The sequence below is a fragment of the Rhinichthys klamathensis genome, unplaced genomic scaffold (genome assembly GCF_029890125.1).
Source record: "Rhinichthys klamathensis goyatoka isolate OS25496 unplaced genomic scaffold, OSU_Roscu_1.1 h1tg000127l_1, whole genome shotgun sequence".
Taxonomy (NCBI): domain Eukaryota; kingdom Metazoa; phylum Chordata; class Actinopteri; order Cypriniformes; family Leuciscidae; genus Rhinichthys; species Rhinichthys klamathensis.
Window position 1 is genome coordinate 342,159 of NW_026606664.1, and position 25,764 is coordinate 367,922.

The following is a 25,764-nucleotide window of genomic DNA, read 5'->3' on the forward strand; positions in this document are numbered from 1 at the left end:
GTATCCATGTATCCATAGTAAAATAATGTACACAGATAAATAATTTATAATAAATACTTCAGAGTGATCAGTTTGTAGCCTATTTCATGGTGACTTTAAATATTATGTGTCGTCGTTTCAGATCACACCTACAAACACAATCCAAAATCAACCACACAATGGATATCAGATAGCGAGGAATGTTAGTCATCTTTAATATTTCAAACAGCATTTTATCTCAAATTGTCAAATAAACCTTAAGTTAAAATAATGGACAAAACAATTCCCAATCTTGGAACACAAGCGTAAATTCTTACTTTCAAAACCTCAAAGTCTTACACGAAGGCCCGAGGCAATGTTAGCGTCTTTTCCATTTCAGCCTCTGTGCCAAGTAAACACGAGAAGAGTGTGCGTTCCCCTTTAAGAGGCCCCCACCTCTCCTGGCGCAGCGGGAGGCAGAACACATTCCTGGAACAGCGCGCGAGAGAGAAAAAAAATCACCAGCGACCTGTTTCAAGTCCCCCCAATAGAAACTGTGCCTGATTTGTGGCCAATGTTGGAGATGTAAAAAAAAAAAAAAAAAAGGGAGAGAAGAGGAGGAGGAGGAGGAGGTGGGGGAGAGGGAAAACACTAAAGGGGGTAGCTATGGAGATAGAACGTTTTCCTGGCTGCTTTCTTTGACAGGTGTTGAGTGGGGTAAAAGTCTTAAAACAGAATCCAGCATGTACGCCAAAGGTAAAGGAGCTGTCGTCCCTTCTGATAGTCAAGCGAGAGAAAAGTAAGTGAATTGCGCGCGCTTTAAAGAGTCTCGCTTTGCTTATTGCGGACTCGGAACTTTCTAAAACTGTGCGTACTATTGTTTGAAGGTGTATTTAGTGTGAATTTGTTCTCTGGAGTGATATTCCCTGGATCTCTCTAACTTTATAGCTGGTTGTGGCACTTTAATGGTTTTAGGTGTCCATGCATTTCGATTTTATTTAAGTTTGGGTGCGCACGTGAACGCTTGAACTGTCCAATGCATCCAATCTGAGTGATGTTGCATGCTTCCATCTCTCATTATGTGGCTTGTGCATCTTTTGCATCAACATTAGTTGCCGTGCATCTGTTGTTTATGAGTTAAATTGATGGATAAATACATCCGATTCTTTATCTCGTGAATTTCAGACAAAGTTTTGGAGATGTTTAGTACGCGATCGTGTTTGGTTTGAACTCAATGTTATTTTTTTTTTATCTCATCACGTTTTCCTTTGCGTTTTAAAGCTGACTGATAAGATATTTGAGCAATTCTAACATTTGCTTTGCTACAAGTAACACCGATGCGTGCATATCCCCTGATTATGTTTTAATATTTAGTGTTTTGTTGAAGGGGTAACGTTAAAGCACCGGCTGTTTATGAAAACTCGTGTTGCTTCAAGTTTTGGTGACTTTTCCACACTGCATAGTGTAATATTTTATGGCACTACATCACCATGTGATCTTTCCACTGCTGTGTACAATCTGTTGCCATAGAAACAATCTTACAAACCTTAAATGTAATAAAGTCTTGTAAAAGTGACCTATAATATTCATAAATCTGTCATATGGTGGTCATAGGCTACTGTGTCAGACTTGGAGACTGCCATAGTATGTGAGGAGTCTGAGATGACTTTCAGCTGTTGTGGACACATAACACACTTAAGGGAATATTATAAGGTTAAACTGCATGAACACACTGTGAATATGATGTATAGGAGATCAGCATCCTTTTGTCAAGGCGAGAGAAGTTGCTAACAACAATACCATCTTTGTATGGAAATTCTGAAGGAAAGTGTAACTGGTGAGGTTTTTCAAACCTGGCTTGAGTCATTTCGCCATTCAGATGTTGCTTTTCACTTTAAGAATACTCATTTCAATGTTATGTTGTAGTTTTTGCGTGAAAAGCTTCCCAAAAGTTTGCGTTGTCCCTTACAATGTGTTATCTTTCCAAGAAACTTTTACTTATCCTGACGTTTTAATTTCGTCTCTTATAATAATTAATGTGAAGTTGTATGGGTCCATCATTCATGTTTAGTGCAAGGATGTGGACGGTCCTCAAGTGTTGGTGCCACGGGCGCTGCATTAACACTGCAGGTTACTTTTTATCGTGTTGTATTAAAAAATGTGGTGTTGTGACCACACAGGCTTTGTTTCGTCGGCACTAGTCAAGCAAAGGTGCTATTAACCTCAAGGAACTGGTTTCATAGTCAGCTTAGGTTTTTAGGGTGGACTAATGAAGTTTAAACATCATCCACTGGCGTCCATGGCAAGTTTGCATGGAGAAACCGCATGAAAAAGTGCACTATGAGGGCTCTACGAATCAGTAATGTCAAGTTTATTGCGTCATTCTTGACTTTAATTAGTTTTAAACCGATATCTATGCTCTGGTTCGTCAAAGTTTAGTGTGCACGGCTCAGGTCCACAGGTTCGGAAGATTCGATCAGATTTCACAAATTAGCCGGAATGCCACAAGAAATTGCGCATTGTGTTTTTTGGAGTGGAAATTAATGAAAACAGATTCTGGTCTGGGTCTCCATCTCTTATTTTCCCCCAACATCTTGAGCACTTCTCTGGGTTCCCTGAGTTTATTGGTGTGTCTAAGAGGCAGCGAGTAGGTCTGAATGCATGGTTTTGATTTCATCCAGATGGTTAAGCCCCCTTTATAGAGGTGTTTTCAGCTACATATAAAGGGAATCAGGCATGCTCACAGAAACAGGACGTTGTTCTTATGAAGAGCGTCTGATTTGCTCTGTTTTGGATAAACGTTGCTCTCAGACATAGATGAGAATCAATTAATTTTCCTTCTTGGATAGCTGGATGTATGGCTTTTCAAGTTTACTTTGAAGAGAGATGTTCTCTGTAATTATTTCGGCGCATATTTAATGATCGCTCTCAGTTGTAACGCGGAAATGTCTGTTTTGTGCGTGCGTGTTTGGGAAATCTTTTCTAAAAGAGCGCTCAGTCCGCTTTCATCAGAATAATCGAGATGGATTGGCTCATGAAAGTTTATCAACATTTTTTATTTAGCGCTATTGCTTTAATGAATTTTTCTGTCAATCTTTGGTTTAATGAAGGATCAGACAAGTTGTGTCACAAAGTACAAGGATGTGGAACCAGGCCACACCAACAATATTGACAGCACTTTTCATGATGTCAATGGAACAATCAGGCCACTTGTAATTGGTTTGCTAACCATTTATGTGTTAAAATCGAGTTTTCAGTTTGCTTATAAGTTGCATCTAAGCTAGCATGTTGTCTTGTGACCTGCACTTAGTATAGTCAGAATCAAAACAGTGTTATGTATTGGTATCTGCAGATTGTATATTTAGTTGTACATGTTCATTTAACATTACATTACCTTTTGCCATCATCTAGGCTAACTTTCACTTAAAGTTTATCTTTAAAAACAATAATTTAATACCAATTAGGGCTGGGCGATATGTAAAAAATATTTTATCGATAATCGCCTTAAAAAATATCGCGATATCCGATTATATATCGTCTACCCAAGCCCCGCCCCCTATGCGCCCCGCTGGAGACAACACATATGGAATACACGTTAACACAAGTCATATTGAGTTTGGCTGCACTTTATCTAATGATAGCCTGCGATTTAGTTGGTTTAATTTAATGATTGAAACGTTAAAGGTTTTACTTTGGTTAGTTTGAGCTTAAACGAGCATAAAACATTAGCTTTGCTTGTTATGTTAGTGTTGCTAATAATTTCCTCACTGTTCTTATTGCATCTGTGTTTGAAACGAATTTCGTTTCGCAAAGGAGAAATGTTAAATAGGCCTACAACTGAACAGAACAGAACACAATTTGGTGATTGTAAGAATGGTGAATGCATGTTGATGTTATAGCTAGGTGTCTTGTCTATTTGTTTTTCATAAGGTCCGATTTTCTCCTTTTTTTTGGCGGTATCGCCTGATTTAATAATAAGTTTAATTTCCTATGTGTAGCGCTGTTTTTAAACTTGTATTTTCAAACTATAATATATTTGTTATTTGTCTAAAATTAGGAATTAAAAACGAATTGTCGTTCTGAAGTAGCAAACACGTTTTGTTTTTTTCCTCCTTTTTGGTTTTAGTTCCCAGTTCACCTTAAGCCGTTTAAGAAATAAAAATGACTGCTTTATTTATTTAGAAACAGAAGTCATTAAAAACTATAACGCTCCCAATATAGCCTACGGAGCTGCCAACATTGCTCCGAACGCGTGCATGAGATAGCCTATTCAAACGCAATTTCTTCATCCGTTTGCAATATAACGACATTTTTATTTTAATTTTAATTACAATGGTCACGTTTGTGCTTTTTGATTAGGCCTATTTATTATGTGCAACATTTAAATTAATATTCAGAAACGGGTAAAGTTAGCTTCTACCATTTGTTTTTCTGATGAACTTTTATCAGCCTGCAAACCAAAATAAAATAGGCCTAGGCTACTTGATTATATGAAGAAAAATGTTTAACAAAATTACGAAAGTAAGGACAAATGATGTTTGACAGGGAACGCATCTCAAGGTCGCACAGACTCATGTTGCAGTTGGAGCAGTCAGCGCCGAACAACAGGCAAATAAAATATTAAGCTAATTAAAGTTACAAAAGTTCAGTGAGTGATTTTCTTTTTCTTTTGTTCTTTGATCAACATTAATGGTGGCAGCGAGTATAGGCTGTCAGTGGACTGATTCAATGGACACTACTGGTTTACTTTCTCAACCGTTAAGACAAAACCGGCTGTGTTTACGGGGATATTTGAACTTGAAAAGAGGTGTGTAGCCTACCTACTGAAGTCTTTCCACGGTTGAAACAATAATTCTTCTGATGTTTATTCATGTTTATTTGATGCTATAAATTAACTAGAAGTATAATTGTGAGATATAATTCTGTGTATTTGTCCGTGCACTATGTGAGAGGCTCTTTGCGCTGTTTGCGTGAGTGCGCAGCTCAGAAAACAGCGCGCATGCAGACGTGTTCTCTTTCGTCTTGCGCTTTAAGAATGCTATCAAGAATCGATTTTCTATTCTTAATCCTACTAACTAGCCTATAAAAAAATATTTCATTCATCTTATTGCATGGTGATGTGAATAAATATGTTTAACTATAGGGCTATGTGAAATATAAGCCTATGTCATTTTTTGATATTGACGATTATCGTCTGGCAACAGACTGTTAAATCGACATCGCGATACTTGCGAGACATCGTCGATATTCGAGAATATCGTCATATCGCCCAGCCCTAATACCAATGCTAATCTCAAAATGACTTTATAATTTTCACAATGTACATCATAATGTTGTGATGCCTAAAGTAACTTGTAGAATTTAAAATCATTGTTTAGTTAGTGTTAATTTCGTTAACGTAAAACTGACGAAAAATGGTTGTCAACAACCTTTTTTCCATACAAGTAGATGACGAGACGACACCAAGGTCATTAAACGAAAACTGTGATGATATGAAAGGCACAATATGTAGTTTTTTTTTCGCCACAGGAGGGCGCAGTTTCCAACAATAACAAAGGCGTAGATTTATGACGCAGTGATGAGCTGAATGATGGGACTTGCTGTCAAGCTGATGGATCTAATAATGTTTATGGATGAGTGCAAACATTCATGTTTTTTAACATTACAGTAGTATGAAGCAGGTCGCGATTGCTAAAGAGACAGATATCACACGTGAGTCCCGCGGATATAAAGGAATAAGGACATTTAATTCTACCGAACTACTCGCAAGTGCTGAATTACTCACACAGGTCAGTTTATTAGACGAATTAAACTTGTGAGGTAACGCAGCGCTGCTTCACTTGGTCTAACGTTACACTATCACACTAAACGGCATTTAAATGTGTGTTGAAAGTTATAATGTTAAACTACGTGTTAGTTCGTTTGCTATACGAAACTAGGAGTAACGTTAAGCTAGATCAACATTAGAATAACATACTGACCATATTCTAACATTTCATCATGTTGAGCTAACGTTATATAACATTGATTTGTTTTATGTACATTTGCTCACCTGTCTAATAAAGCTGTCAAGTCGTGACTCGTGAAGCTCTGTCAAGTCCAAGTTAGTCGCGGACGTGGAGCTCTCGGCATCTCAAAAACGCCACGCTGATATTGATCCTCATTTTAGTTCTCCTTGTTTGTTCCAAAGTCTGCTTGCCATGGTCTATGTTTGAAAGAAACAAGAACTGTGTGCGGCTAAACGTTACGCACTACGCAGTTGTCCACGTCTGTCGCCATGGTTACGTCATGGCTATGGCAGTATGAACGGAAACCGAGGATAGCGCGGATATTGCGTCATTGACAGGCGAGATTTTTTTCCGGGACGGCCACTTATTTACAATTGGAATTTCTCTGAAATAAAAAATCTTTGGAGAGTTTTGGGTTATTGTAAGTACACAACTGCAGGAAATATATCACACTGTGCAAGTGATTTTTGGATATTTTATTACAAAATTCTTACATATTGTACCTTTAACATGCTATGTCATTGACGAAAAAAGACTAGACTGAAAGACTAAAATAACCGAAATCTCTCTTTATTTTTGACGAAAAAAGGAGACAAAATATTACAGACTGCTGTACAAGCCTCTACTACAATTGTTCATGTTTGTAGTTGCCAGATGTCACAAACTTAAAGCTGGGAAATCTCGCAAAATCTCTCGTAGTCAAACTTGACTTTAGAGTAAAAAAACATGGCGGACGATGGGCTAAAAGAAATGGTGATAATGGTGTTTGGACTAGGGATGGGCATTTTTCAAAAATATTGCATTCGAATATTCGGGCTCATAAAAATCGAATATTCGAATATTCGTTTATTTAAATGACGTTTAACGAAAAAGACGTTATTTTTTAAAAAAAATGTCACGTTTTTGTCACCATTTCTGAACAAGCTTACAATTAGGCAATATACACAACAAGCTTACAATATATGTTAAAGTTTTCTTTTAGTTGAAAACATTAAACAGTAGGCCTATGTGTAAACAAAAATATAAAAAACAAAAGCATTAATAAAAGCATGCTTAGCAGCGCGAACGGGAAAAAAAAAAGCCTAATAAAGCAGATTGCGCCAGATATCGTACAGATATTTTTATATCGTACAGTAGTTTTTTTATTCTCAAAAAACTACACCAGGTACTGGTTTGCTTTTGTCAAATTTGGGTTCTGAAACAAAACTAGAGACATGATATCCCTTAACTTCACTTAAAAAAACTTCAGCCAACTTTCTAGCTCTCCTCACATGCTCTTCGCCTTCACGCCAGACCCTGCTGCTGAATTATTGAAATGGAGACAGCAAAGTTCATTTGTTAACTGTCTGCGCTTAAGCTAGCTAAACTTGGCTCTGCCTCTTCTATGTATAAACGGAGTCTTGACTGGGAGCCTCGGGCGAGATGTCAAGATGTGTTCTCAGGTTAAGTCAGGAGAGCTCATCATGATGAGACCGGACACACAGCGAGCCGCCACGCCTGAATGGCAGAGCAAAAGCAGAACCTCGTCAGATATTCCTGTCCATCATCGCCGTATCGGCATCCATGCATACGTCCGTACGCCGCTGTCAAGGTCTAAATTATCCCTGCTGCGCGCCTCTCAGAAGCAGGCGTGTGAAAACGATAGCTTTCGACCGGTCTTATGGAGTCATTAATCTAAATATTAAGTCAATAGGTCCGCCTTCCTATTGCACCCCGAGCTGTTGTATTGCATGAGGATTAGTCGAACGCACACTGAGCATCTCAGCCTGTTGATCCTCCACCTGCGGTCTCGCTATTAGTCGAAATAACGATATGTTCCTCTGACAGTATGACAAAAAGCGCTCCCTGAAGCCCACTGTAGATGAAGTCCTTCACAATAATGCCTCAGGCCAAGAGCAGGAACTCATCTTCAACCTGCAGAAGATCCTCAGATTATCTAGAGCTTACAATGAAAATTTCATCCAGCCACTTTTGGGAATCTCTGTTTGATCCATCTCAACGCCAGCTGGGTTCAAGCAGACTTGTGCTGTCCGGTACACGACTGACTAAAGGTCCAGTGGGATGCCTGAATGACGACTAGTTGACTAGTTTTACTTTTAACCAGTGTTGTATTCTAAGGATACGTCTACATTAAAGGGAAAGTCAACATTTACTCACCCTCATGTTCCAAAAGAAGATATTTTGGAGAATGTTGGTAACCAGACACCCATTGACTTCCTTAGTGTATATTTTTAGTATTTTTTCTTACTATGGAAGTCAACGGCGCCTACTGTCAACTTTCTGGTTATCAACATTCTTTAAAAAAACAAACTTTTGTGTTCAACAGAAGAGAGAAACTCATACAGGTTTGGAACAACTTGAATGTAAGTAATAGAAACATTTTCATTTTTGGGTGAACTATCCCTTTAATCCGGATACATTCAAAAATGCCGTTTGTGTTTCAAAACACTCTGTCCATAATAGTATTTTCAAGTTTCTCATCCACACCGAAACGTCGGAAAACGCTAAAATCAGCTTACTGGGCTGCTTAAAATGTCATAAAAGTTCACTGAAATAAAACCGAGAGACCAGTTATAATAAAGTTATTAAGCTGTTCTTCTGGCTTGATCATTTTAGCCAAATATCTCACCACTTACTGTTGTGTTCACTCAGTCACTGTTCCATGTCTGGTCTAAAACTCAATTGCCCTCATGTTTTGCCGCAGGACAGCAATTGCTGGTAAATGTTCTGACATCTTTGCAGGAATGTAATTGTACACAAAAAAAACATTTATCTTGAGCAATACTGTGAAAGTCAATAGCACATACACTGAAAAAAGTGATCAGTTGACAATTTAAAAAAAGTGAGGGAACCTGTTGCCTTAAAATTGTTAAATAAATAAACTTCATGCGTAATTCGCCTTTGGCTAAGCCACACCCTAGAATGTAGATTGACCAATCACAGCGCAGCCAAGAACGAGCTTCCACAGTGGTCCGACACTTTTTCACAGCGCTCCATTGACTTTAACACAGGCGTCTCATATTTTTGGTCTCGGCAGGCTATTACCGTCGTAGTTTTATCAAAAATATGGTTAAACGTTGTGCCTGGGGCATTTGTAACACAGATACGCGTTTCCCAGAGAGGTTGGAGGGGGGTGTCCGTTTTTTTCCCTTCCCAAACCGAAGTCAAATCCTGACAAGTGTCGTCTAGCACACGCTGCTAATAAATACGTTATACTCGCGTAGTCCGTTTGCTTTGTAATAACGATTATAGAAGTGAATAGAGACCTACCCAGCTTTGCATGAACAGTAGGCTTGGGCGGTATCCAAATTTTGATACCGTCAAACCTCCTCCCTATTTTACCGCGGTATACGGTATTACCGCGTGATAATTCAAAATTATGACATAAGGCTCAGAAGGCATCACCAAACTGTTGGTTTGAGCAGGGATGAGTCACAATTTTCGAATATTTGATTTTATTATAGAATATGGAATAGGTTGTGGGATTATTGTCTAAAAAAAATCCCCATGTTTTCCGTTCTGATGCGGTGGTGACACGTTCAACCAGAGGGTGGCGATGCCAATAATGCATCTAAAAGCTGTCAATCAACTCTCAGACAACAGGAGAAGATGCACATTGTCTCACACCAGAGCATGCGAGCAGAGTGGTAATATTTCCTCCAGAGCAGAGAGCGCATTTCTGAAGATCCCGCGCCGCGTGCTCAGTCCACTCAGCGTCGCGCGCTCAGAACGCCCGCAGTGACATGCTGGTTAGAAAACATGTGAAGTAGGGCTGCCCGTGCACGACTAAAGGTTTTTTTTTCTAGTTGACTAGTAGTAGTTGATTTAAGCCATTAGTCTAATCACATATTTATATTGATTAAATTACTTAAATATATATAGGAGAGAATGCTAAACCATAATGAGCGTTTTCGTAATATATTGCCTATTCTGCATCTCAAAGCACGCATAAAGCTTGCCACAAAGAACCGGCAAAAGTAATTATAATGCATGAAACATTTGAATTGTTTATTAATGAAAAACTTTCTATGTCAGTGGCTGCACAGATAAAGTTTACGATGAAGACTCGCATCTTCGCAGTAGTGAACACGCATAGAGAGAAATGCACACTTCATATGAATTAGCCTACACAGAGAGCAGCCCATTTCTTTTAGTTTTTAATTGTTTTGTTTAAAAGTAGACATTTCAAGCTTACTATATATATATACACTTCTCAGATATTTAAGGCATCTATCTTATAGCCTACGCTGAGTTTCGTTTTTTTAGGAGACGCGCTCCAGTTCACGCGCCGGTGCCTCCGTGTTCGGCTTATATTGTCTAATATATATGCTTTTATTTATTACTCCAGGCAATTCGTTGATGAAACATTGATTAAAATTAAGATACAATTTATACAAAACGAAATTCACTTTAAAGAAAGGCTTTCTACAAAACGAAAGCCTCTCACGGAGACTTCAGATGCCCCAACACCTGCGATGAGACGACTCGACACCGGCGAAATGTTATGCCCTAAATTAATACATGATGATTAACTAACTATATTCTTCTATGTACATTTCTGAAATGCACTTTCTGTAAAGCTGCTTTGAAACAATATGTATTGTGAAAAGCGCTATACAAATAAATTTGAATTGAATTGAATTGAAAACAAAATGTAATAAGTGGTCAAAAATCATGTCTGACCCATTCCAAATGTTTTCCGATATTGGGCATCTTATCATCCTATCTTATTCATCTCATGCAGTTTCCTTTTCATATAATCAACATAGATGAAATAAAAAAATAACAACATTATATTATTAAACATAAATATGAAAAGAAATACGTTTTTTTTTTTACTTATAGCCTATTTAAGTGTCACACCGCTCCGCTGTATAGCTGTGTAGCCTACATGCATGTGTGTGTGCATATGGTGGAGGGGTGCGATTTTCGAATAATAATCAAATAATACCAGGCGATCTTCAAATATTATTTTTGCTTGAAATGCCCATCCCTGCCAAACTGCAGAAGTCGTGTTCTTCTTCGAGACCAGGTCACTCGGTGCGCAACTTGCCATCTTTCCCCCTCTCTCCCCCACTCTTTCTCCTCCACACTGTCACGTGATGACAACCACACATAAGCATTTTTAGCCATTAAATAAATTATATTTAATATTTAATCCTTGTCTTCTATATAAGTGCATTGGATTTTTTTTATGACGGTATGACGATATTGAAACTGATACCGTTGCTATTTTTAGATCCCGCGGTATACGATATTACCGTATTACCGCCCAAGCCTAATGAACAGTGTTGCTCCTTGATATTGTTAGTCCCAGCCTCCGTCTCGATTAGTAGGATATGCGGTGGTTCATTTTTTGACTGTGACCGGTATGCTTTTGCCTCTATTTGGATGCCTTGTTGTTCCTTGCGTTTCACCTGTATGTCGTGAATATAGCCTTCGAACGTATATTGCAGCCCCTTTTGCCTACTTCTATCGGACACTTTATTTGCTGCTTTATAAAAGTTTGATAAAATTTCAGCAGGAAGAGCTGTCACAGCATAAGCCATGTTGATACCAGAGCCCAGATGAAGTTTGTTTGTCGGACGTAGCAACAGTAACTAAGGGGGGCGGGGCTTAGCCAAAGGCGAATTGAAAAAATGAAGTTATATGGAATTGTCAAGTTCAGTGAATAAGCGGAATCATGGAACTTGTCGTCATGCCGATGGATCTAATAATGTTTATGGATGAGTGAATACATTGATGTTTTTAACATGACTGTGGTATGAAGCAGGGCTCGCGCGATTGCTAATGAGAGACATATACCAGCGTCACGTGAGTCCCGCAGATATAAAGGAATAAGGACATTTCATTCTACCGAACTACCCGCAAGTGCTGTACAGGGCAGTTTATTTGACGAATTAAAATTGTGAGGTAACGCAGCGCTGTTTCACTTGGTCTACACTATCACAATAAACTGCATTTGAGTGTGTTGAAAGTTTTAATGTTATTCAATGTGTTGAATAACTAGCACTATGTGCTGTATGAGACTAGCAGTAAGCTAGACATTAGAATAACATACTCATCATATTTTAACATTTCATCATGTTGAGCTATATAACATTGATTCGTTTTATGTACATTCGCTCACCTGTCTAATAAAGTACATGCAAGAGCGGCGTCTCTGTCAAGTCGTGACTCGTGAAGCTCTGTCAAGTAGAAGTTTGTCGCGGACGTGGAGCTCTCGGCATCTCGAAAACGCCACGCCGATATTGATCCTTGTTTTATTCCTCCTTTTGTCCCAAAGTCTGCTTGCCATGGTCCATAATGTTTGAACGAAACAACAACAGCGTGATCGTGCTGCTAGACGTTACGCAGTTTTCCACGTCTGTCGCCATGGTTACTATGGCAGTACGAGTGGAAACCAGGGATAACGCGTCATTGACAGGCGACAAGTTACAAGGGACGGGCACTATATAAAATTGTGAATTTCTCTGAATTTACAAATCGTTGGAAACATTTAGGATAATGTAAGCACATAAAAGAAATGTATAACACTGTGCAAGTGGTTTTTGGATATTTTGATACAAAATTCTTACGTATTGTACCTTTAATAATTTTAAGGCAACGGGTTTCCTCACTTTTTTCAAAATGAAGTCAACATATCACTTTTTACAGTGTAGCAGGCACAGACATGATATACCGGTATAATAACCATAGATATCTATCGGTACAATATGCGTCACGACTAGACAATCACCATCGTTTTCAAATACCTGTTTTTACACTTACAAAAATGGCATTTTCAGATGTATCCACTTGGGAGAGTGTCTTCAAAAAGCTGTTTTCACAGGACAAAAATGGCATCTCCATGTGGATGGAAGTCTAACATGTTTGTCTAAATGTTACAGTAGGCACTGTTGTTAAAAATCTCAAAACTAATGAAGATGGAAGAAAAAATCTAGATGAACGAATCAAGTTGTGGAAGTCTATCTTTTTGGGAATGACATTAATGCTCTTCTGAGGTCAGTGTGTCAGTCAGTTGATGGACGTGGGCGTTCGTGAACTCGTCACATCATTGTGTTCCTCCTTCACACTGCTGGAAAAACCTGCGCAGATGTGCTGGTTTTTTTTTTTGAAAATGAAGTGTGACATGAGTTCCGTGAAATGAATTTCCATTTTTCTAAATGTTAAAAATGACTGTAATTAAATTAGAAGGAAAACTCTGAAATCTTTTCCTCGCATTGCACAAAAGTACAACTTTGTTGACAGCTGTATATATACTTGAGGGTAGCTCCTAAAATGAGTACGTCTGATGAAACACCAAGAAATAATTCAGACGTTTGAGGGGAAAATGAGTCCTTGGTATTTGATCCTTGAAGCTGTTCTTCAGGAGATGCTCTTTAAATAGTAATGGGGAGCGTATTTTGTGGACAGATAATGCATTTTTATTAGGCCTGTCAATTTTTACAATTTCAAATCACATTAGTTACATGCAATTCATTGAATTAATCACATATATTAACATTTGCCAAAAAAAAAAAAGCCCAAATGAAGATAATTCAACATTTCATTACATTTAGATTAGTTTAATATACATTGCATAAGTGGCTCTCAAAAACAGTTGAATTGCTCTGATGCTGAGAAAAAGTATTTTTAAAAAAGTAATATTTTTTTAAATGTACTGCATTTAATCTTAATTGAAAACCCTTATTATTTGTTTAATGAAGGCTACTTTTAATTTAAGGAGCTCATGCTCTGAATGAATTCATGTTCTTTATTGGTGTTTACTTTAATAATTTCTTGGAATACTTGAAGCAATTTGTTTTATTGTGAAATATAATTGAAGACTACATTTGTATTATTTTTGTTCATATTTAACATCTTATTAAATAAATAATATGCCAATTAAACTTACATCTGATCTTACATCATACTTGTAACACTGTTCAAAAGTTTTGGGTCGAATTTTTTACTGTTCTTGAAGGAAGTCTCTATGCTTACCATTTATTTTATAAAATACAGCAAAACAGTAATATTGTGAATTTACATTTAATATATTTTAATTTATTCATTTATTCCTGTGATCAAAGCTGAATTTTTTGCATCATTACTCCAGTCTTCAGTGTCACATGATCCTTCAGAAATCATTCTAATATGCTGATTTGCTGCTCAAGAAACGGTTATCATTATTATATTATTATAAAATTTTTGTGGAAACTGATACATTTTCTTCAGGATTCTTTGAATAACATTCTTTGTAACATTTATTTATGTCTTTACTGTCACTTTTGATCACTTTAATGCCTTGCTTTAAGAGTCCTTGCTCCATAAAAGTATTAATTTCTTTAAAAAAAAAAAATCTTACTGACCCCAAACTTTTTAATAGCAATGCTGTGATACATTTTGTTGTTGTTGTTGTTGCTGTGGTATCAATTGGTATAAAGAATTTTGAATTTTCACTTGTGTTGTCGTTGACTTGGTCACACTTAAGTGTCTTCACCTCAAATCTCAGATTTCAAACCATTTTCACCAGTCTGCATTTCCAAGAATGTTTTGCGACTGAGCACCTGTGAGGTTTCAACATGCACCGAAGTGAATTGCTGTAATGTGTTTGCTTGTCCATCTAGAATGGGAAAGCCAGTGGAACAGCATTTTTCTAACTTGGTTTGGGACCAACCCAAAATTGACGATTTAAGGAAAACCCTCAAGTCTCCTGAGATTTACAATGCCTATTTCCTCTTTTGTCTTGCAGGTTAGCTTTATATGTCTATGAGTACTTGCTGCATGTTGGCGCACAGAAATCGGCACAGACCTTCCTGTCAGAGGTAAGTGGTATCGCACAATCAGCTTGTTATCGTGTAGTCTAGAAATATGAATAAAATTCAAGGTGGATTTGAGGCCAGAAATGAATACGGTCTTATTGATGAAATGATCAATTAATCAATCATTTCCAATTGCTTTGTTTCAGCAACTGTGAACTGTTAGCTTTAGAACTGTTCTTTTTGGTAATACACTCTAAAAATGGTTGGTTGTTCTAACCCAATTTTGGGTCAAATATGGACAAACCCAAACATTGGGTTAAAAATGTAATAAAAAAATTCAAACACAATTTGTCCATATTTTACCCAAATTTGGGTTGAAACAACCCAGCATTTTTTAGAGTGTATATAGAGATATTTCTAGTTATTTTATCTGGATAAACATCATAGCTTCTTAATAAAACACAACGGCCGTATTAAACTTCTTATTTAGCAGGATTTTTTTCTCCAGAGCGACCTCCATTTGTCTGCTAAAACATTGAAAGGTCTTGATCAATAAAGGGAAGTGTCGTTGCTATGATATTACGTAACATGTCACCAGCGATTGTGTTTCTGAACATCAGTTTGAGCGCCACTGAGGGGGCGCGATCAGAGCATTAACATTCGTGCGGCTACTGCTGGCATAGTAAAGTGGATTGTCGGTATGGTTTTTATGGAGCAGTGGAGCTTCTGCTGTAGATGATGTCAATGCCGTTCTCTCTCACTATATGAACATTATATGGAGCTTGAGTACACTACATGTCTGGAGTGGAGGTGATGCCACCACTTCTGTTCAGAACCGCTCTTAAACACGACTGCATGTTAAAAGTCTGATTTAATGTTGGCCTCTGTGGGAACAGGTGCAATTGGTTTGTAATACACTCTCGATCTGCTGTAATGCTCTCTTTTAAGGCCAATCAAAGACTTTTATTGGTTTGACTCATTTCTTGAATAATTTATATGGGCTTTGATAGCCTATCCTTTAATTGAATCAAGAAGGCAGTTTGTGTGGAACTTAATTTATTAGCATTTTTGAAGATTTTGCTGACCCGCGGTCACACTGTGTTTTATTGTGCTTTATATTGGAAGGCATTTATAGTTGTTGGAGGCAGGTGATGTCTGTTCAGCTTTTCAATTGGTAATTTGAATGAATATCGAAGCTGTTTTTGACAAGATATGTTTTTGCAGTAATAAAGGTTTGTAAATGTTAATTGTTTGACATTATAAGACATTAACACTCTTCTTTAGTGCTTCAGGACCTTTACAGGTTGTGAACTTTTCAAATGTTATCATCTATCTTATTGCATTCGCCGCGGCCCTCTGGTACCTGCTGCGTTTGTTTGTGTGGGTATCATTAAGTGCTCTTCCAAAAGCTCCCAGTGTTTTTAAATGTTTCGCTCAGACAAAGTTTGACAAAGATGAAGCGCTGTGCCAAATTCTGGCCTTGTGCATGTAAGAACCTCCTGGGACTTTGGTCAGACTGGTGAGGTGTTGTCTCTGAATTTTAGCCCAGCATGGCATGATATACACAGATATTTAAAAACATACCACAGTGCGATATCATGATTTTACACATTTCAATTCCTGGACAACTCGATACGAGTAAGATTCTTTAATAATGGCTTTTAATGCATTTTCAGAATATTATTTCATTCCATAATATTCTATTTTCATTCAGATGAGATGTTAAATAAAAATTAAGTAATTTCCCTCTTTTTTATCATAGATTTAATAATGAAAAGTTATCAAAAACATTTAAGACAAAAATCTAAGAAAGTTTTGTTATTTATTGTTTTTAGCTGCAATTCTTGTACTTTTGTTGAAATGAAAAGTAAGGTGAGCATGATATTTTTAATATATTCCACTTTGTGCATTATCCTAATGAATTGTCAAACCCTAAAGAAGTCGACCGATTGATCGGTTTTGCCGATAACCGTTTGCTGGAAAAATCGGTTATCGGCAAAAATCCATACCGATTAGAGCTAGACGATTATCGTTAAAAGATCACGATCTCGATTCAAACACCCAGGTGATTTCATTCCTAAATGACAACAATTCAAAACATGAAATCTTTGAGCGAGTCATTGAATCATTCATTCAAACCGATTTAAAAAAAATTATTCATTCAAATTAATTCAACATTTTAACAATAGACTGCAGGATTTTATGACATGCTATTTTATTTAGTTGTGCGTTCAGATTCAGAATCGTGGGAGAATCGTGATCTCTGTTTGAAACAAAATAATCGTGATTCTTAATTTATCCAGAATCGTGCAGCTCTAGAACCGATAGTTTTCCCCCGGGTTGCGTCCATTGCTGAATTGGCTGAGAAGCGTCCGCTGTCTTTACACAGCATGAGAGCGGCCCCTAGAGGTGAAATAAAAACTATCACTGACACCCTGTGGAGTTTGTTTTGACGTGCGCGACTGCGCGCTGCACAGAGCGGGACACTTCAGATTCAGATTTAAAACAGACAATGAAACGGTATGTATACAGCACTACTGTACGTGTTTTTTCGTATCATTATAAAGTAATTAATTTGTTGACTAGATGCTGCATTCGTAGAGAAAGAACAGCAGTATGTTTGCCGTCGAGGCTGAGGGGATGCTAACATTAGCAGTACCTCAAGCGGTTAAAACAATGTGATAAAAACATGCGCAAGCCCGACCCACGATTACGATCTATTTTCATTCGTTTATATCCAGCTGGTCGCTTTTATGCATTTGTTTTGCCGCGAAGTTGCATATTTAAAGCTAGTGACATGAGAAAGAAAAGTGATGCAACCGCCAGAAGCATATAAACAAATCAAAAAAGCTTCCGATTTCAGTTTTTTTAATCTTCACTGTAATACATAGTTATTTTGATTAGATAATCAAGTGTTCTAAAATAGAAGCAAATAAAGCGGGAGAGTATACATGATACAATATGTTACTTATTTTAATGCTATGGCTTTTGTTTAGATATTCAAAGAGAAGTATAATTGTTTGTATTTATATGAAATTGTAACCCTTTACATTAAGAGTCAATTTATAACATTAACTAAGGTCAATAAAAGTATCGTTCATTGTTAATTTCAACATTTATTAATACATTTTTACATTTTAAACATTATGTAATGCACTATGAACTAACATGAATGATCAAGGTATAATATATATATATATTTATATTTAAAAAGTACAGTACATTTTCATGGTTCAGTACTGTTTTGTGATTTTTGTAATAAAGTTCAGTACTATTTCATGTTATATATTTTTTTTGTTCAGTATCCATTTTGAAAAATACCGGTTGATGAATTGGTTATCGGGTCCAACCTTTTTATTGTTATTGGTAAGATCGGTCAACCTCTACTTAGAAATACATAGTTTTATTTTTTCCTTTAAAAAAAGGAATGGACTGCAAAAAAGTATTGATAATTATTAAATGTATTGACGGTCATGGCTTAATTACATTAGTTGCCTAAGGCTGTTTATTTGTTGCCTCAGATATTGATGCCATCAATAGCATAGTTTTAGAAAGGCTAATTCTACAACTTATGCATGCTAAATTAGACTGTACTCTGTAAATAAATATTAAAGAGTCAACAAGTAAACAGATGGCTGTGTTTACCAACGCTTCAGTGTTTTTGTAACGGCGGTAGGGCGTCAACATGCGTGCTGTCGAAAGTCGTCATTACCGCCGTTGCTATTCAATTAGGCGAACGCTCGTCAGATCTCGAGACCTTAGTGCAGGCACACTCGTACACCACAGGGGAGGTCTTTCGGCCCGGGCAGGTACACAGCAGGAGGACGCACCTGTGCATTGAAGCTTAATGAGGGAGCAGTCACCTGCTTGTTCCCTTTGCCACCTCACAATTACTGCTGAAACTCCCTCTACTTACACCTTGGACCTCAAGGGGCTACACAACTCTGCACGGATCAGCACAAACACACATACACACTTTAAAACATTGTTAATCAGTCCCTTACATCAGGGAAACGCAGAATAATGCACATCAGCTTTTTGGGTGCATAGTTATGGACAGGGCATGTTCTAAAATCAATACGTCTGTTTGGAAAGGTAGTATCCGTTACTGTGGTAGGCTGAGTAGATGTTATCTTTAAATGGTGTCTGTGTTATGGGGACATATATATTGGATACAGTAGGGTTGAATGTTTCAGTTTCGTCTGTAATATTTATATTTTTAAGTTGCGTAGTAAAACCTTTTAAAGCACCAATGCTACAACCATACACATTCGGACAGGCATTTTGGCCATTGCATCATGATCGCATTGTTTTTGAGCATCTATTTAAGCTAGAAAACGTTTTAATATTATGAGGTATCCATATATCGCTATAAACCAGTGTGACCTGATTATAGGACTTATTTAGGACTGCCTATTCAGCTAGTCGTTCAGTTAACACAGCGAATAAATGGTTTTGTACGATTTTTGTACATCCCTAGACTGGAACCAGCTTGCCATTGGTCTGCTGAACCAAAAGAACTAGATGTTTAATTTGTTTTGCTATTATAATGGAGCTTTTTAACTGTAGTTCATGGTTTCTGAACCTGCTCTATTCATACTTGACCTCTTTTTCTCTGTCTCTCTCTATCTGTTTCTACCTTTTTAGATCCGATGGGAGAAGAATATCACATTAGGAGAGCCTCCTGGATTCCTGCACTCATGGTGGTGGTATGTATTGATCTTGTAACTCAAAACCTCTAACATTCTCTGACGGTATGCCCATGCTAGCCATTAGCAGCAGTAGAGGAGCCTTAATGAACGACAGTCCATTATTCTTGGACGTAGGAGTCTCCTTATTACATATATATTTGTATGTTGCCATACAGCATTAGGCCTGTTTTAGGCCTGCGCTGCGTACCTGTATTTGACGTGCCGTAAACTCTGTGAAGGCGACTCGCCGTCATTTTGCTAAGAGCGCTGTGTTTCTCACACACACGCAAAGAGAGAGTGAGAGTCTTGCATGCCACACAGAATTGACGCGCTACATGTAAACGATATTCTTTCCTGTCAAAATAACAGAGTTCATTTGGAATTATTCAGTTTTTAAAAACAAGCAGAAGATATGCCGGATTCTCTGGTAGTGGGCAGAACTAATGCGCAAACGGCAATCTCATTGGTTGACGCTCATCTATTAACGTCCCTGTTTTGATTTCAGCAAATCAGTTTGAGCGAACGCTGACAACGTGATTAACATTCATGAACCTAGTAGCTCATCAATCCTTAGTGCGTTGTATATCGTTATTATTATTATTAGAATTAGTTGTAGGATTATTATCTTTTAATAATAATTACTATTATCTATTACTATTATCTTTTTTTTTTTTACAGAAACACTGAATAACCAACAATATCTTAAGTACCACCACCAGTCCTAAGTTTAGTTAAAATGACAAATATGCATTCATACATGGTTGCATATTCATCAATCATTAAATCATTAAATAGTGCTTGATTATCATGATATCATAAAATAATGCTTGATTGACTGATGTTAAGAGTGTACGTTCAGATATTTAAAAATATGTATATAAAATGGTATATCAGTCTGAAGAGTGACCAAAATAATTTACTAGCCAATGGCGATTCTATTGCCTAGGTGTGCGTAGAGGGTTATCTGTGAGTGATTGCTGTGGATGGATTTGAAGATCTCAACAGAGGATGACTGTTGGCTGATTTAAAGACATGTTCTTGTATTCCTCTTTGTTGGCTGCCACTCTGTGAACCTTAGCCTGGGTAGAGGCCAAATTTAATTTGAATGTATTACACAAATTAAAATGAGGCTGTGAGGGCTAAATGTACAGTCCATTCCCTGTTGAAGAGACCAGCATTGTGCCTACAAGGCTTCTTAGCCTGCAAACCTCTCTTGGTCAACCAAGCAATTTTTTTTTGCTAGTGAAAAACATGCCTAAGCTAGTGGACTAGCTAGTTAGCAAGAAGCTGCCATATAACAGTTAGGATTAGCTTGGAAATTCATGTTGATCTGAGATGGTATTTTCAACAGGGAACCATTGTTTCCTATAGTTTTTATGTCCTCTGGTAATTTTTCGGAAAGACTAATTTTCAATGTTTTGTCTGACGAACTATCGAGCCCAAGGTACGCAACGGTAGAACCTATTGAACAGTATGTACATCTATCCATAACAGCCTTATTTTATTGGAATCAAATTAAATAGGGCATCCATCGTAACTTGGGTCCATTGGAGACTCTTATGTTGGTCTGGAATTCACATTATGTTCTAAGCTTTCTCAAAAATAAGATCAGTGTGTGGAGATCAGGTTCACACAGAGCAGTGTGTTCATTTATCACACTCAACTTATTCTCCATCTTGGATTACTGGCTCCCCTCTGTGAGATTATTGGGAGTCTAGTAGGTTTTGGAGGGTCCCTGTATGCTGTTGACACCATTGGAGGGGGCGTCTGTCTGGAGCTATAGCACGTAGGGGAGGGGGGTCGTGTCGGGGTTTTAGGGAGTCGGAGGGGCCATGGAGTACCGCCCTCTTCACCAACCCCCCTCCCCCAAACAAAAGGGCCAGATGGTAAGGGAAAGCCAACCCCTCCCCCCTGTGCTTACCCCCACCAACCTTTGTCTGGAGGCCTGTCCTTTGTTTGCGGAAGAACCCTCAAACGGATTAACTCCTTGCATTCCAGTCTTCTTTGTGTTAAACAGCCAAATCTCCTTCTCCACTACCCCCTTTTGCGTTTTCTTCCCTTCTGTCTAAGACAGTTTCCTGTTGTAAGGGGGTTTGAAAGCACCAGGCTCTGGGGTGGGGCTGAAGGGGATGGAGGCAAAGTTTGGTGAGAGAGGCAGTCATCCACATCTGTTGTAAGGCGAGCAAGGGGTTGGGGGTGGTGGTTTTAGTTGGGGTGCAGGTGTGGATTGCAAAAAAAGGTTGACCGTTTGTGATTAATCTTGTGCATACATTTGTTTAATCGATTTCTGGTAAGAAAGGAGAAAGTCGAGCCATAGAAATGTTACATGGATTTACTTTCAGATGGCCTATGGCTGACATCCTTCTTTGTGAATGGCAGAGATGACTGAAAAGCCACAGAGAAGTGTTTACCTTCAATACACTTTAATTTAAACTCAACTGTGCAACACTGGAAAAAACAGAAAGAAAGGGTGTTGTGGTTGTGTATGCCCTAAAGTTGACATTAAAGCATGTAGAACACAATATGTCCTATTTTTATTTTTTAACTATTTTCTTCTCTGACATGATGCAATCTTAAAACTTAATGCAAATGAAAAGGCAGCTGATTTACATGTTATACTGATAAACACTTAGGTCAGGTCATGTTGTACAATATTACATTGATGCTATGAACATTTCTATGTACTACATCTGATGGATAGCAGCATGTGTTTAAAGTCAAGACCAAATCAAAACTGACCCTGAATGGATTCATGTTTCTGGTGAATAATTATTAAATTAAATAGTGAATAATTAATCGGTGTATGTTATTCCAAGAAGTAAGTCAAATAGCTAATAAGTTAAATAGCTATTTAGGCATTGTTTTAGAAAACTCTCATTCGGTCTCTCTGTAGTTTGATATGTAAACTCGCACGCCATCTAATCACTTCTTGCTGAATATCCAGTTTTACTTAAATACGTCACACCAAAGTATTGAAAGTACATGGAATCCTTTGAGAGAGAGAGATAGAGAGATTTTGATGTGTATTTTGTTTTATATTATCTAAAGGAACAAAATGTTGGAGAGAAGGTATGGCGGGAAATCTACGTGTACAGACCTGTTGCATTGTGGCACTTATATGCGGGCAAGTTTGAATCCTTCGTTTTGGGTCATTTCCCCATCCCATCCCCCCTTTTTATAGTTAGTATAGTATAATGGTGATATCATTTTGAAAATTTGTTTTATTTATTTTTTTATATATAAATGACATTTTGTATTTTTTTGTTTCAGGAATAGTATTATTTTTCACACAACAACATTATGGATAATTTCACACCTGTAATAGCACACTAACATTTAGATCTGTCACACTTCCTCATGTCTTAAAATCCACTGTCGTGATTCGTGCGTGTCGTCATACCAGCTATTTAAAAACTTTCCAACATTTCCTGTGTGTTGATGCAAAGCACACAAGCATTAAGCAAGTCGTCTTGCTGAAATCAAGGTAATCGAACATACTTTTTTTAGAAAACGCTTTTCAGTAACAAAGTGTAACTGGCGTCTTATTTCATTTCCCCTGCACCCTGATTGGATTTGAGATGGTCCTGCTGTCTCCCTCCAGCAGCTTTCCGACAAAGCTGCAATCTCTTTAACGGCGGCTGATAGATATGATAATGCCGCCCGGCTTTATTGTGAACTGACTGAAGGGCACAGAACAGGCATGACGTTCCCCTGTCAAAGTGCCTTTCTTGCTTTTTCCTGTTTTATTTGTTTCCTGGTTTATGGCTTCTATAGGATGTGAGGTGTTAATGTATAGTGCCTCCTACTGAGCACTCATTTACTCCCTTATCTATGGATCTTGTATGGCATCATGTCCTTTTTTTTTTTTGTCTTTTTGTCTCATCTTTTTTCTCAATTTTTCAAAAAGGAGTAGTATGACTGTAATTTTTGAAGAATATCCCACTGTGAAAGAGAGATGGGGCTATCAAGCTCAAAAATGACAAAAAGCAACATAAACGTGGTCCACAGAATGCTATATAGATTTTTTTTAAAGCTGTATAAAGGCTTTGTGTGAGGATCGGACTGAAATTTACTCAACGAAAATCCTGACATCTGCCTTAGCTGTATTTGATGCATCACATGAGGTCACGAGAGAACTCTGATTTCTTGAATGAATTGTTCTTTTGACTTTAATCTTTTCATTGAATCACTTCATCTAATTCTCAAAAATGTTCTTAATGATTTATTTGGCATTTCGTCTTCACAAATCTATCATATGAACAACCTTCATTCATACCTTTATTTAGTCCCCATTCATTGTAATTTCATTGAAAAGGGTGACCAGTGCAGTCTGATGCATGGAAGACAAAGTCACATGACCTTTTAATAAGCCTAAGCTCAATCTACATATGAATCTAAACAATTTTTACTGCAGTTCCTCTACTTTTGTAGTCTTATGAGCTGAACGTTGTTTAACCTTGCTCTCTTATTCCACCCATAAACAGTGAGTGATTTATGAAAGCTGTCATAAGCTATCCTTTGCGTTATGGTCACGAACACAAATCCGTCAAATGGTTTCCACTCCACGGCAAGATATATGAAATGGGTGGAAACTGATTAGCCCCATTGACCTGTCGCTGTGCCGTGAGCGGCCTATTTTGTCCTTTTTGCAATCTGTCACATCAAACGTAAGCTTTTCCCCCACATTCAGAACAGAAGTCTAATTTTGTTACATCAGCAGAAATAATGCACAGCGGTAAAAAGTGCTGCCTCGGAAGATGGAACAACTTGCGTTCGTTTTCTTAAGCCCTGCTTCAGCAGCTTTTATGAAGCGTCCATTAAATCAATATCTAAAGAGTGAGAGCGGTTTAATGCCGACCTGTTTAACAGGTACTTATTTTCAATGAAGTAATTAAGGGACAATTTGGAGTGCAACCTGCTCCCCCTAGCAGCCCTTAAGGACTGTATTTCCTTAATTAACAAATATCAAGCCTAATTGATTAGCCACTTGCAGGTCGCACCTCATAAAGTGGGAAGCTATCCAGGGGGTTATGATTGCAGTGACCCAGCTTTGATAGAAGCTGTCAAGTTCTACTGAGTGTGATACTGAAGAAAATCAGTTTTCTGTTATTCCTCGGATGTGCCTTTTTACACATACCGTGTACTGGAGCCGGTGCCTGATTTGAAACCATTTCACACGTTTCTAAAACAGAAATCGACACCGTGTCACTCCCTAAATCCTGCCGGTTGACCAACCCCAATTTGGCATTCAATAATAAATCATGAATCTGTTAGTCTTGACTGGCAAGGATTCGCTTAACGTCTGCTCCGTGCCTCTGCCAATCAAAACTGTTTTGAACAGAGTAATCGATGCAAGGAACTTAAATGGAGACGATCAGTCAGGTGGAGCAGAGAAGGTCTCCGTGAAGAAACGGCAAAATTACTGACCTTTTCAGGGCTTCAAGTCCAGCTTAGTTTCGTCTGTAAATAGGCTGCGGTTTTGTCTTGGTCAACTTAGCGAAGTATTAAACTGCTAGCAAATGTTAGCAGTAGCACCCCATTACTATTGTCACTCAAAATACTGAAAGCAAAAGGACGTCATTATTAGAGATGCACTGATCGACCGGCCAGGGCCCGGAATCAGCCGATTTTCCTCATGATCGGCCCAGACCGGTGACCGTTTTGTTGGCAATAACGTCAGATGCTCGTTCTCGCTCTCTTCTCTCCAATGGCGAAGTGACACACTCCCGCCTCCTCTCACTCACTTGTATTTCTTACCTGAATATACTGTATACCCATCTGAAAAACGTAAAGCCATTTTTATTTCATATCTCTCTTTATTCTATTCCATTTATTTGTGCTGCTGTTTGAAATTTGTTCTCATTTTATTACTGTCTTTTTACTTGTTTAAAAAAAAAATGAAAATAACATTTTGCATTTGAAGAAAAGTCGATTTTTGTTTGTATATGCTGTCGATTATAGTTTTTTGAAAGAAAATCTGTATCGCCAGGTCACACTTACAGAAAAATCTGCCAAGAAAATTTAAATCGATGCATTTCTAGTCATTATTATATATAAGTCATCGTAATAATGAAATAACATGTTCAGTATTACGATTTTTCTGAAAACATATTGTCATAATGTAGTTCTTGTACTAATTTTGACATTTTAGGCAATTAAAAAATTTTGTTTTATTATATTTGTATGAAATAGTTTTTTTTTTAGTCCTTTCTAAGATTATCAACCATCAACCAACACTGTCCCAATGTAATACTTTGATAAAGTTAGATCCTGTTCAAACAAATTACAATGAGGTGTTTTTTTGCAACAAGGTTCTTCTCATAACAGTAGACCTACTGGACTGGTGAAGAAGTGACAGGTACA

General features: G+C 37.7%; 1 protein-coding gene across 2 annotated transcripts in view; it reads left to right on the forward strand.

The window, feature by feature from the left end:
• The first annotated feature begins 580 nt into the window (after nucleotides 1-580).
• Nucleotides 581-25,764, forward strand: part of ssbp4 (single stranded DNA binding protein 4) — a 69,679-nt gene continuing 44,495 nt past the window's right edge. The window contains exons 1-3 of one of the 2 annotated variants that reach the window (XM_056256368.1): nucleotides 581-757; nucleotides 14,701-14,773; nucleotides 19,358-19,419. In XM_056256368.1, the coding sequence (XP_056112343.1) occupies nucleotides 702-757; nucleotides 14,701-14,773; nucleotides 19,358-19,419 (191 nt within the window). In that variant the 5' untranslated portion in view covers nucleotides 581-701. The remainder of the gene's footprint in view (nucleotides 758-14,700; nucleotides 14,774-19,357; nucleotides 19,420-25,764) is intronic. The other variant, XM_056256369.1, reaches the window with a different exon arrangement.